The sequence below is a fragment of the Oryctolagus cuniculus genome, chromosome 1 (assembly GCF_964237555.1).
Source record: "Oryctolagus cuniculus chromosome 1, mOryCun1.1, whole genome shotgun sequence".
Lineage (NCBI taxonomy): Eukaryota > Metazoa > Chordata > Mammalia > Lagomorpha > Leporidae > Oryctolagus > Oryctolagus cuniculus.
The window spans coordinates 5,586,836-5,599,637 of NC_091432.1; the positions used below are offsets into that span (position 1 = coordinate 5,586,836).

Here is a 12,802-nt window from a genome sequence, read left to right on the forward strand (position 1 = left end):
CACTCTGCATGGGGCCCCGGGGCCCCCGCCAGGGAGTGAGCTGCGCAGCACAGCGGGTGCTCCCTCAGGGAGCTTGCTGCCAGCCGGGCCGGGTCATGCCCACACCCCCAGCCCGGGCCTGGGGCCTGGAGACAGGGCAACCCCCCTCTTTTCCCGCGGTTTTGCCTCCCAAGGCTTCAGGGGGCCCCAAGTCAGCTGCAGCCCAAAGTTCCTGAATAGAAAATCCTAGAAATACACAGCTCGTACGTTTCAAATAACTTACACACGAAAGCGTTACATTTCCTCTGCCGGTTAACCCCTTACTGTGCCTAATTTAGAAATTAGACTTTAGGGGCCGGCACTGTGGCGCAGGGAGTTAACCAGCTGCCTGCAGTGCCAGCGTCCTTTGTGAGCACCAGTTTGAGTCCCGGCTGCTCCACTTCTGATTCAGCTCCCTGCTAATGCACCTGGGACAGCAGTGGAGGATGGCCCAAGTGCTTGGGCCCTGCACCCGCGTGGGAGACCTGGAGGAAGCACCTGGCTCCTGGCTTCAAATTGGTGCAGCTCCAGCTGTTGCAGCCACTTCAGGAGTGAACCAGTGGATGGAAGACTTTCTCTCTCTCTCTCTCTCTCTCTCTCTCTCTCTCTCTCTCTCTCTTCTCTCTTTCCCTACCTCTGCCTCTCTGTAACTCTGCCTTTCAAATAAATTTCAAAAAAGAAATTAACTTTGTTATAGGAATGTATCCAGAGGGGGAACATACAGATAGGGTTTGATACCTTCAGTGGCTGCAGGCCCCCTCTGGGATGCGCCCCTACAGATAAGGGGGTGCTGCCCCTACAGATAAGGGGGTGCTACTGGGATTGAAACTTTCATTTTGGTGCAACATTCAAAAGGCGTGCCCGGGCCAGAGCTGTAGCTCAGGCTATGCCACTGCACAAAGCGGGCACCCCCGCGAGCTTCAGTCCCAGCCTGGCTGCTCCCAGCCTGGCTGCTCCCGTACTGATCCAGCTCCCTGCTAACCCTCCAGGAAAGCAGCAGCAGGCGCCACCCACGTGGAGCCCCCCCATGGAGTTCCAGGGTCTTGGCTGTCACGGCCACTGGGGAGTGAACTAGGGGATGGAAGAGCTCCTCCTCTCTCCTTCTCTGCAAGCTTGTCTTTCAAATAAATCCATCTCTTAAAACGTTGCAGGGAGGTGTAGTTCTCTCCCTGGGCACTGTCCCGGGCTTCAGGCTCCCCTCCCCGGAAGCGCCTGCTGTCGCCAGCTTCTCGCGTCCCCCGCCTCTGTCACTGCCTCAGTGCTGAGCCCGTCTCCATCTCGGCCGCTGTCAGCCCCTCAGCTCACCCCAAGGTTGGGGCCCGAATGGTTGAGGCCTTTTGCATTTGGGGTCTGCCGTCCCTCGGCCCTCACACTGGCCCTGTCTTGCAGAAGCCGCCATGTGCAGAGACCCCATCGACGGGACCGCACTCCCCACCCGCTGGCTGGTCTTGCTGGCCGGAGGAAGTGGCCTCTGCAGCCCAGGGCGCCTTTGCGCTTAGCGAGGTTTGTGGGATCTCTGGGGCCAGCCAGGGTGCGTCCCGGGCACTGTCTGCACGTTGACAGCCGCTGTTCCGAACTCCGTGTTACAGCCGAGGACACGGAGACCCAGAGAGAAAGGCCCCTCTCTCTCTCTCTCTCTCTCTCTCTCTCACACACACACACACACACACAGCCACCACCTGGAACCAGAGGCCGGCCCAGCCCCAGGCAAGGCAGGGAGCGCCCCCTTCAACCACCCTTTCCCAGGGGAACAGAGGGAGCTGCAGTCTCCGAGTATGGCTCCGGAGGCTCCTCGCTCTCCCGCAGGCAGGCCGCTGGCCCTGCTTTGCACCGCATGTGCCCCGGGCTGGGGGAGGCTGCCCCCCCAGCCTCTTATCTCGCTCCTGGTGCTTGACCTTGCAAGTGCTCCTCCTTCTCAGGCCCTGGCTTGTCTCTGAGGATCACTCTGTGTGCCCTGTCTCCCGAGGGGAGGGACTGGTGCTGCACCCCGCTCTTCTGGGCCCCTGCCAGGCTGCCGATGGGTGCTCAGTGGAGAATAAGGGCAGCCCCACCCCCGCCCCAACCGGGGGCGTTGTTCTTGCTCCCGGAAAACCGCCTCTCCGCTCCGGGTTCCCAGAAGCACCTGCCCCCTGGGACCCGCTCTCTTCCACTCCCTCCTCTGCGGTGTGTGGGGGGCGCTTTCTCTGAGGGTCTCACCCCCCCCCCGTCCCCCAAGTGGCAGCTGCTCTCCCACAAGGCTGGCAGCTCCTCCAAGGCCACGACTTCCCCCTTCCTGAGGACACCCGTGACGGCCGCTCTTCCTGCCGCCGGGGCACACACCAAGTCTGCGCGGCGTCCACGCAGGGCGGCTCTCGGTCGCTGTCCTGGCAGCCGCGTGGCGAAGCCGCAGCCTCCCTCCCTGCCGTGTCCCAGCCTGGCTGGCAGGGTCCCTCGTCCTGCTCAGGCTTCGGGGGTTCAAAGCCAGCCTTGCCCGTTTGCCAGCGGCGTGCTTTCTAGGCATGCGTGGTCACTTCATCTGTTTGCCCATCTGCACAAAGGGTTTCTCAAAACCCACCTTGCTGGTCACAAGAGACCGAATAAATGGTGTGGGGTTTCGGCAGCTTGCCTCGTGCCTAACAGACACTGTTCCTAGCCAGGCTGGCGGACAGACCCTGTGCTGGGGAGGGGGAGGGGGGGACACACAGGGTGGCCGGAGAGAAAGCGCAATCAGCAGAGCGCGCAGCAGGTGCCCACGGGGTCAGGAGAGAGGTCAGCCCTGCTCTGGGCTGGCTCTCCCACCTCCAGAGGAAGCCCCCGTGTCCACCCCTCGTCTGAGCCCCGTGCACACCCAGACGGTCACCTCCAAGTTGGAGTAGAACGCACACCCTCTGTCCTCACCCGGCTTGCCATCCCCTACCCAAATCTCCCGCAGAACGCCCCACCACCTGCCCGTCTCGCAGGGCTGCTGGCCAGTCCCTGTCCTCAACGCCCCCCCCCCCTTTAAAAAGGCTTTATTTATTTGAGTTACAGAGAGGGAGAGGCAGAGCCATCTTCCATTCATCCGCTGGTCCACTCCCCAAATGGCCACCCTGGCCCTGGCTGGAGCTCCATTTGTCTCCTGGATGGCAGAGGTCCAAGCACTGGGCCACCTTCCGCTGCCTCCCCGAGTGCAGTGGCAGTGCAGGGAGCTGGACTGGAAGTGGAGCAGCCGGGACTCAGACCGGCGCCCCTGTGGGATGCCGTGTTGCGGGTGGGGCTTTGCCGGCTATGCCACAGCGCCTGCCCTCCTGCCTCTTGCCGTCCCATTTCTAACCTGCCAAACCTGTGGGTTTTGTCTTAATCCGCTCTTGGGGCCCGCCCACTTCTCTGCCCTCCCCTGGGTCCTTGTGCTCATCGCTCATGTGTGCTCGTTCCTGCTCACCTCCGGGGCCGAGGGCCAGGCCCGTGTCCTCCACGTGTCGTGGCAGAGCCAGCTGCCTGAATGCCACCCTCGCTCTCGGCTGAAGCCCTTTTCCGGCTCCGGCCTCGCAGCACGAAGCGCACGGCCCTTGCTCCGCACACGGTGGAGGCAACCGCGGCCACGAGGGCCTCGGGGCCTTTTCAGCCACGCTGAGCCACGGGCGGTCCCAGGGCGCTTCGGGCTCCCTCTCGTGTGTGGCTCGCTGCTTCCTGCGCCCAGAGCATCCACCTGCACAGCCCCTTGCCCGTGCTCCTCTGCACACTCTCACGCTGGCGCCTGCTCCGGGCTGACCTTCCAGCTGCCGTGCCCCCCTGTATCAGCAGTGCCTAGCGTGGGAGCTAACCTGGCGGGAAGTGAATGCCGCTGCGATGGCGACTCAGATGGGCCAGGTGGAGGAACGGGCTCCCGGGGCTGGTATGGGCCCTGGTGGTGAAGACCCCTCGTCCCACGTGGGAACGACGGGGTTTGCGTCTAGCTTTGGTCCTGCCTTCCCACCATGCAGATCCTGGGGGTCAGTGGTGATGGCTCCAGGAGCTGGGGTCCTGCCCCCGCCATGGGAGACCTGGACCGGGCTCCCAGCTCCCGACTTCAGGCTGGCGAAGCCTCAGCCATTGTGGGCACCCAGGGAGCGAACTAACGGATGGGTGCCCCCGCCCCCCGTCTCTCCCTCTCCCTGCATCTCTGCCACACACACACACAGGTAAGTGAGCATCCTGAATGGGATTCTGGAGGGAAAAGGGACACGGGGCGGGGGCGGGGGGCGGCAAAGGCAACCTGTGCGCGGCACGGACTCCAGGTAGCAGCGATGTGTCACTGCTGACTCCTGCACGTGACATGCCACTGAGACCACACTGGGGATGGGCACACAGAGCTATGTCAAAGCCAAGAAGCTAGGCCAGCGCCGCGGCTCACTAGGCTAATCTTCCGCCTGCAGTGCCGGCACCCCAGGTTCTAGTCCCGGTCAGGGCACCGGTTTCTGTCCCAGTTGCTCCTCTTCCAGTCCAGCTCTCTGTTGTGGCCCCGGAAGGCAATGGAGGATGGCCCAAGCACTGCACCCGCATGGGAGACCCCGAGGAAGTACCTGGCTTCTGGCTTTGGATCGGCGCAGTGCACTGCACCGGCCACGGCAGCCATTTGAGGGGTGAACAACGGAAGGAAGACTTTTTTCCCTCTCTCTCACTGTCTAACTCTGCCTGTCAAAAAAAAAAAAAAAAAAAAAAAAAGCAGCCAAGAAGCGACTGAAATTAAAAAGACAAAGCAGTTCAGCGGTTAGCATTATGGTTCAGTGGGTTCAGTCACGCCTGGGACACGGTCATCCACATGGGCGCCGGTTCGAGTCCCGGCTGCTCCACTTCCAATCCAGCTCCCTGCTAATGCTCCTGGGGAAGCCACAGCAGATGGTCCAAATGCTTGGGCCCCTGCACCCACACTGGAGACTTGGATGGGTCTGGCTTTGGCCTCATGCGGCCCTGGCTATTGTGGCCATCTGGAGAGTGAACCAGCAGATGGAAGCTCTTTATCTTTCAAATAAATAAACCTTAAAAAAAAAAAAAAGGCAGTCTTAAGTTGATGTGCAGGTAAAATACCGTCCCTCCGCCTTTGGCACCACATGCCAGCCCTGGGCCTTAGAGAAAGCCTCTGGTGGCCCTGGGACAGTTCTGCCCTGGTCTGGCCGTGGCTCTCAGGGACTGTGCAGAGCCGTGTCAAGGCCCAAGTCAAAGCCTTCCCGAGCTGCCTTGCGCCTGGGGTCCTGGGAGCCCTTGCCACACAGCCCTCGGCCACGTCCATCCACGTCCATCCTGTCACCCAGGGCCCGGGAGGAAAGGCAGGTGGCCTCGGGCTGAGGCGTGGACAGCGCTTGGAGTGGCACATGTGGTTTAGGGACCGCCTTCCGGCAGCCTGTCAGCAAGTATCTGCTGTGTACGACGGGCCAAGCAGCACCCTGGGCGCCAAGGATATGGCGGGGCGGGCGTTCCCGTTCTTGGATCTTACGTTTCAGTGCGAGACAAACAATGAATGATTAAATGCCAAGTGCCGAGGAGAGGCAGAAAAGGGGCAGAGAGGAGAGTCTAGGCCTGGCCTAGAATGAGGGCGGGGGGTAGCAGAGCAGGATGACCGGCTCATGCAAAGGCCCGGAAGCAGGAATGCCTGGTGTCTGAGAGCCAGCGGGGGAGGGGAGAGGGAGAGGAGTGGGATGAAGCAGGCGCTGGGAGTCGGGTCCAGGCAGACTGTGGAGCTTAGCGCGAGGGTTTGGTTACTGTTCCTAGGGATCGGGAAGCCACTGGACAGTTTGGGTCAGTGTTAACACGAGCTGCCCTTGGCCACGCGCTCTGGCACGGTGTGGACAGAAACACAGGAAGAACAGGGTGGACGCAGAACCCTGTCCTGCAGGAGACTGCAGCCAGCGGGAAAGTCACGGCAGAACAGGGCGCCGGACCACTGGGTCTGGACGCTCTGGAAGGGAGGGGCTGTGGGGCCTGCTGAGGATCGGGCGCCGGGCGGGAGAGCACAGGGCTGGGGGTTCCAGGACTGGGGGGTCCGGTTCACACCGCCAGGCCAGGTTTGGTGACGTGGGCACCAGGCCATGAGTTCTGCCGGGGCCGGAAGGGAGGCCAGGAAGGAGGGTCTGGGCAGCCCAGGTCCCCGGTGACCTTGGCACTGAGAGAGATGCCCGAAGGGAGTGGGAGACGGGCCGTTCCTGGGAGGTGCCTTGCCCTCAGGGAGCAGGGCCAGCCTGGCAGGTGGAGGCCAGGGGAGGCAGGCGTCGAGACCCGGCTCCTCCTCACCTGCACCCTCACCTCCCCGCCCACCTGTGCTGTTGCTTCCAGATCCTGCGCGGGCCCGCAGCTCCCGGCCTCCCAGCTCCTCCCTCTGCCCGTCGCCCTGCTCACTGGCGGCCCCACGGACCCTTGCTCAGTGCCGCTCACGCACAGGGAGCCCTGGTTCTTTCTGGGCCACTTCTGCAGCTGTGCTGGCTTCTCCCCCTGGGGTGGCGGCCATCACTCCCATCTTCCAGGCTCAGGGAGGCCACGCAGGCCCACAGCCTCTCTGCTAGGCCAGCGACAGCTCCGCTACTTGGCCGCCCGCAGGACAAGGACGCCCAAGCCTTCACCGCTGGGCACGCCTGCTGGGGGAACCCAGGCCACGGCCGTTTCCCATCTCCACGGTGAGTGGCGGGCAGGAAAACACACTGAATGTCCCCCAGCCGCCCCCTCCATCTGCACAGGCAACGATTTTGGCCTCGCCCTTCATCGGCTTCCCAGCCTGCAGCAGGACCAGGCGGACTGTCGGGGGCAGACACCCCCTACCGGTCTCCAATCAGAAGAGGGGGCCACCCTGCGTGCGCCCTGCTGGGGGCGGCGTCTTTCCTGCCTCTGGCCTCTGTCCACAGGGGGAAGGGGCGTGCGCCCTCGTCGCGGGTTCCTGGCTAATTCCGGGTGGCCTCAGGTCGCGTGGCAGGGGAGCAGAGGGCGGGCTGGGCCGCCCCAGTGACACAGCGAGCGGCACAGAGGCCCAGCGCAGGTGCTAAGAAATCACCAGTTTATTGAATGAAAACCCCAGCTTCAACCCCATCTCCCGCACCCCTCCTCTTGCCCAGAGATGCCCGGCAGGGCTGAGCCGCGGAGGAGGTGGAGGCGCCAGGGGAGGTGAGGACGAGGAGAGCACTTTCAAAAACCTAGTTCTAGGAGGGGCGAGGGGCAACGGGGAGCCCTGGAGGCCCACAGCCACGGGGCCGGGCCGGGATCTGGCCCGCGTCCTTGGCCTCTCCGGAGGCCGGGGAGGGGCTGCGACCCTGGTCTGTGGCCAAAGGGAGGGAAGGAGCCTGCTGGAGGGAGACGGGGGTGGGGGGCAGGGCAGGGGGCCGGGCAGCTGGCAGGGCACGTGCTGGTAGGGGTCCACCTCCATCTCTGATCCAGGCAGAGCTGTGCTGGGGGGGAGGGGGCAGAGGAAGGAAGCGGCCACAGCCGGTGCACGGGGTGGCCCCACGGAACGACCCCCAGGCTCGGCCGTGCAGAGAACCGAAGAAACGCTCAGGACTCGTGGCACCCACAGGGGCAGGGGATGCTGGGAAGTCATGCATGGGGGCACCGGGCAGGCCCCCACCCCAGACCCATGCCCCCGGCTGCAGGCAGTGCTTCCTGCCCCTGTGAGCGCGGGGGGGTCCTGCAGGCGCAGGTGCAGCCAGGCCACAGTGGCCACGGGAAACCAGATCCTGGCAGTGGTGGTGGGGGATGGGGGGTGGGCTCTCCACTGTGGACCAGAGTTCCAGGTTTACTGCTTCCAGGACGGGCGCTGGTGCCACAGCGGGGAGAGTGGCAAGTCCTGGGAAGGACGGCCCAGAGGACCTGACGCCAGGGACCACGGGCACCAGGAGGCAAAGCCCACCTGCCTGGGGCCTGGAGCAGGGGGGAGGAGATGGGGGGGAGGGAGAGGCGAGGAGGCGCGGCCGAGGGCAGGCTGGGCAGTGGAGGGGAGGCAGCGTCTCGCGTGGCAGTGCCAGAGGGAGAGTGGCCAGGACGCAGGCCTCAGGCGGCTTTGCTGCCACTGAAGAGCCCCACTGGGAAGTGCTTGACGTGAGTGGGCCACTGGGCCGCCAGCTGGAAGAACTTGATGTCACTCCACTCCACTCCGTCGATGGACACTGAGGGTGACAGGGAGAGGAGGTGAGCGGGGCTGCGGGCAGCACCCGCGGGCCCCGCCGGGGCCTGGGCGCCGCCCTGCCCCGCACCTCTCAGCACGGTCTGCTGCTGCTTGGCGGAGCAGATGAGCCGGCTGATGCCCTCGATGACCTGGCTCTTGGCGTCCACCTCCTTCTCCCGCGGCTTCTTGCTCAGGAAGATGGTGGGGACTGCAGAGCAAGCAGGCACGACCTCCGTGAGGGCCCCGCCCCGCCCCGCCCCGCCCCCTGCTGCAGGGGGGCGGTCTGCGAAAGCCAGCCCCTTCCCAGCGTCCCCTGGCTCCCGGCTCCAGGCCGCGGGGCAGGGCCTTCAGGTCCCTGGGTGGCTCTGGCTGAGATCCCACCCCCCGCCTGGGGCTCGGTATCTTCAGCTGCACAGAGAGGACAGGCCAGATGGTCTCTCACGTCCCTTCCAGCAGAATGTGCTAGCTGGCCTCGGGGCAGGCCTGCCTCCCTGTCTGGGCGTGCTGTGGCTGGGGGGCCCACGTGGCCTGCCCTGCGTGCGGGGAGGGCTCCCCACACCACTTGGCTCTGCTCCAGGACAGGGAGGGCACTGCTGAGTGGACGGCCCCTCCTCAAGTCTGAGCCACTGCACAAGCTGCTGGGGGCCGCAGGGGACCCGCGCATGGGTGCACCCCCCAACAGGCAGGGCCTGGGGTCAGCCGCAGGCGCCCAGCATGGGCCCGGCTGAGGGGGCTCCTGCCTCGCTGCCCCCGAGCACAGGACCAGGACCACCCTCCGACTCTGCCTCCAGGGCCCTAAGCTGCTCCTTTCATCCGGAAGGGGCTGTGTCCCCCCAGTTCTCAATGGGCACTTGGGGGGCAGGCGTTTGGTGTGGCGGCTGAGACGCTGCGTGGGACACCGGCATCCATGCTGAAGTGCCGCCTTTGCTTCTGCCCCGGCTCCCCGCTGAGCCCCTGGGGAGGAGCGGATGATGGCCCACGTGCTCAGGCCCCTGCACCCGACAGGAGACCTGGGCTGCGCTCCAGGCTCCTGCCTTCAGCATCTGGGGAGTGAACCAGCAGAAGTCTGTTTCTCTCTGCCTTTCAAAGAAATAAATGCACTGAAAACTGAAGCGGAAAAACCACACTGTGTCCTTTTGTTCAGGAAGCCTCTTGGAGCGGCCTCCCAGACTCCGGGTCGTGGCGACCGTGGCTGCGGTGCGGAGCTGTCCCCGGGCCTGCAGTCCGTCCCCAGGCACTGGGCAGCAGCCAGCGGCCTCATCACCGTGCCGGGGGCACTGACGCTCAGCGTCTTGCTGGGGCCTCGGCTGCCTGCCCCATGGGACCGGCTTTGTTCCCTGGGTGGGCCCAGGCCGGCTGCGGGTGGGCAGAGGGGAGGGAGGCCTGGCGGCTCCGTCCCGCCCTGGCCGCGGCCGCACTCACCTTTCTTGTTCTTCTCCTTGGTGACCACGGTCATTGCCATGGTGCCAGAGAGCTGGGCCTCCCCGCCGTGGGGCAGGCGGGAGACCTGCACCGAGCGGAAGACGCTCTTGAGGGTGTTCTTGGAGCTGGCGTCCCTCTTGTCACCCTCCCGCCTGCGCTCCCCGGGGTGGCCCAGCCAGTAGTCCACCTGGAGGCCAATCACGTCCCCGTACGGGCTGCTGGGGCTCCTGGGGAGGGAGAGGAAAGGAGAGGGTGGCTCTGCCCCGGGGCCCAGCACCAAGGGCCCGCCGGGGCGAGAGGGGCCGGGCCCTGAGTGGGGCCAGCGGCGGCTCTGTGGTCTCGCCCTCTTGGAGTCAGCGCGGCCGAGGACAGAGCCAGGAGCAGACGGAGGGCCGATTACCGCAAGCGAACCACAGGGCACCACGCCAGGTGCACACGGACGCGCACACGCCTGTGCACATGCCCGCCCGGCACACAAAGCCTGCGCCCAAATGAGGGCAGGGCTGGAGCGAGGCGGCGGGCGGGGGCCGGGGGTGACCTGCGCTGTCTCTCAAGCACGGCGCTTTTAGCTCAGGGATAATTTTAGCTGCCGGGGGAGAAAGGGCTGATGTTTTCTTGAAAGGAGGCGTCAGACACAATAGGCACAGGAGCTCCGCCAGTCATCTGATTTGTCCCTCTCCGCTTCCTCTCAGCGGTTCCATTAAAAACCAAGCTGAGGTGGGACGGAAGGAGGGCGGCGGGGCAGAGGGCCGTCCCCGCCTCCCGCAGGGCGCGTCTGCAATGAGAGAGGGCCCATGCGCAGAGGAGGGGGGACAGGGAGGACCCCGGCCAGGGGCTGTGAGCCGCTCACTGGGGCCCCGGGAAAGCCGGCCAAGGCCTCCCACTCTGCTGCTACCCAGAGAGGAAGGGGGGGGGGGGCGGGTAGGAGGCACTCACTCCTTCCTGCTCCCGGCTGCGGCCCACCCTGCCTCACTTCCAGGCCGCGGGGAACCTCTCTCCCCCCACGCAGGCCTCAGTGGGAAAGCCGCTCCCAGCCCACCTGACCTAAACTTTAAGTCGCTTGCCCTTCATCACAGCCCGTGACCTCAGAGCCACACCCCCGTCCCTTTAGCTCCAGGCTCCCTCCCAGCTCCTGTGCCACTGCGCTTCCGGCCTCCCCAGCAGACGAAGCGAGCACAGGGGCCGTGAGACACGTGCCCGGCCCTCCTCCGCAACACTGCCTCACTGGGGCCCGCAGTGGAGACAGACAGTGCAGGACGTGCCCACCCACTTCCCGACCTGGTCCCCGGCCTCTGCTGTGGACTCTCGCCCCGTGTGCCCGTCCCTGGGATGGAGGGTGCAGCAGGAAGGAGTCGGGCAGCGGCCTTACCCCAGGACAGCCAGGGCGCTGCTCATGGACGGGGAGGACGGGGGCGTGGCCGTGGCGTCTCGGCTCAGGCCCGAGCTGGAGGGTGGTGACGTGGAGGGCACGGTAAGGCTGACCACGGGTGAATCGTCCCCGTCACCTGTCAGGGGACAGATGCCGTCGGCCGGAGGAGTGGCACGGGGGAGGTACCCGTCTTGGTGGCAGCCCTGTTTCCTTTTGGGCCTCTCCCTCCTCTCCCTCCTCCCAGCACCCCTGCTGCCCCCAGCTGCATCATTGGGCTCCAGAAACTGAGAGCAGCATCTCCAGCCTTGGCCCCCAGGAGGTGCCGCCCTCGCCCCAGAAGCCAAGGAAGCGCGGGCTCACCGGCAGTGGAGGGAGAGTCCTCCACCAGACCCACCTTCACCACCTGCGGAAGGAAGCAGCACCGTCAGCCCCATCGAGGCCGGCACAGTCACCGAGCCCCCCGTTCTTTTACTTAACACCTGCACAAAGCGGGAGCAGCCCAGGTCCCCAGCGGTGCCGTGAACGCCAGTTCTAAAGGCCAATGGGAGCCTGTGACACTCCCCTGAGGGAGGGGGGAGGGGGGAGGGGGACGCCCAGCCCCGACCGCAGGAACCACCCCGTGCACTGATCTCCTTCCTAAACCACACGGGGCGAGAAGGACGGCTCTGCCCAGGGTCGCAGCGTGGGCACAGGAGCTGTGAGACACGTGAACACGTGAGGGTGCCGACACCAGGCCGCTCCTGGCGTTCCCAGAATTCTCAGGAATTAGATTCCCTGGAGGGAATCCTGGAGAGGGTCGAGGGGGCCCCCCAGTGGCCAGCCAAGGCCAGCTGGAGACAGACTGTGACTGTGACAGGGCTGTGCGGCTGCAGTGTCCTGTGTCCCAGCACCTGTGGCCAATCAGGGCCGGAGGAACACTGGACTCAGCGCATGGGCAGTGGCGACCACGTGGGGACCGAGGGCCCCCCTCAACACAGGCCGCACAGAATTCTGTCCCAGTGCTCTGCACACTTGTTTTGATTTCTGGAGAGGAATAAATCCACGCCGGGGCTTCCTGGATGCGACCCCCTCTCCCCTGCTCCCCTGGCATTTTGTGGGGGCTGTGAGCGCCTCTGGTTTCTCCAAACACATTTTCTTTTTCAAATCTTGGTTGTGAAGTCAGAGCGAGCAGCAACCCAGGTCTCGTGATACAGGAGTTAGGCGTCTGGGCCAGGCAGTGGGCAGTGGTCTTGAGGCCCACAGCAGGGGTGAGCCGGGACCGACCACACCGCAGGACGGGACGGCCACGTGTCGCCAGCTCACCCAAGACATACAGAACCTCGGGTGTGCAGGGAGAGCGGGGAGCTAAGCCGTCTCTCCTCCAGGATCCCCGAAAAGACAAGAGAGCGATGACGCGGGGGCTAACTGTGTCTATAAACACAAGCGTGCATTCCAGTCCGGGGCAGGGCTCTGCGGCTCTGCTCCCTGCGGCCCAGCCACTGCCAACTGAACAGACCAGGGCAGCACACAGACACCAGGCTCGCCAGAGGTTGTGCCTTTCCCGTCAAACTCCTCGGCTGAACAGACAAGCACACAGCCCCTTCCTCTGACCGGAAGGCGGACTCGAGTCCCAGGCTTCGCTAGGGAGTCACCCTTAGCCGTGTCTGAGTGTCTCCTCCCCGGGGGCTGCAGAAGCCACGCTCTGGACGCCAGGCCCCGGGGTCGGGGCAGTGCACAAGAGAGCAGCACTGGGTCGGGACAGTCCAGGATCGCAAAAGGACAACACCCAGAGGCCAGCCGGACAGGAGGCCTGGGCCTCCCCTGCCCTACGCCACGGTGTGTGTGCACGTGCAGGAAGTGCTGTCACGGGGCACCCCCACCCTTGGCAGAAGCCCCCTCCCCAGCGCCCAGGATCCACGGCTGTGGGCGAGTGT

General features: G+C 65.0%; 1 protein-coding gene across 3 annotated transcripts in view; it reads right to left on the minus strand.

Annotated features, from left to right (window-relative positions):
- Positions 1-6,975: 6,975 nt before the first annotated feature.
- The window catches only part of PACS1 (phosphofurin acidic cluster sorting protein 1), a 156,285-nt gene continuing 150,458 nt past the window's right edge, over positions 6,976-12,802 (minus strand). For all 3 annotated transcript variants that reach the window (XM_070068218.1, XM_070068233.1, XM_070068226.1), the window contains exons 20-24: positions 11,250-11,292; positions 10,890-11,025; positions 9,521-9,747; positions 8,187-8,306; positions 6,976-8,099 (exon numbers count right to left, since the gene is read on the minus strand). In XM_070068218.1, coding sequence (XP_069924319.1) covers positions 7,984-8,099; positions 8,187-8,306; positions 9,521-9,747; positions 10,890-11,025; positions 11,250-11,292 — 642 coding nt within the window. In that variant the 3' untranslated portion in view covers positions 6,976-7,983. The remainder of the gene's footprint in view (positions 8,100-8,186; positions 8,307-9,520; positions 9,748-10,889; positions 11,026-11,249; positions 11,293-12,802) is intronic.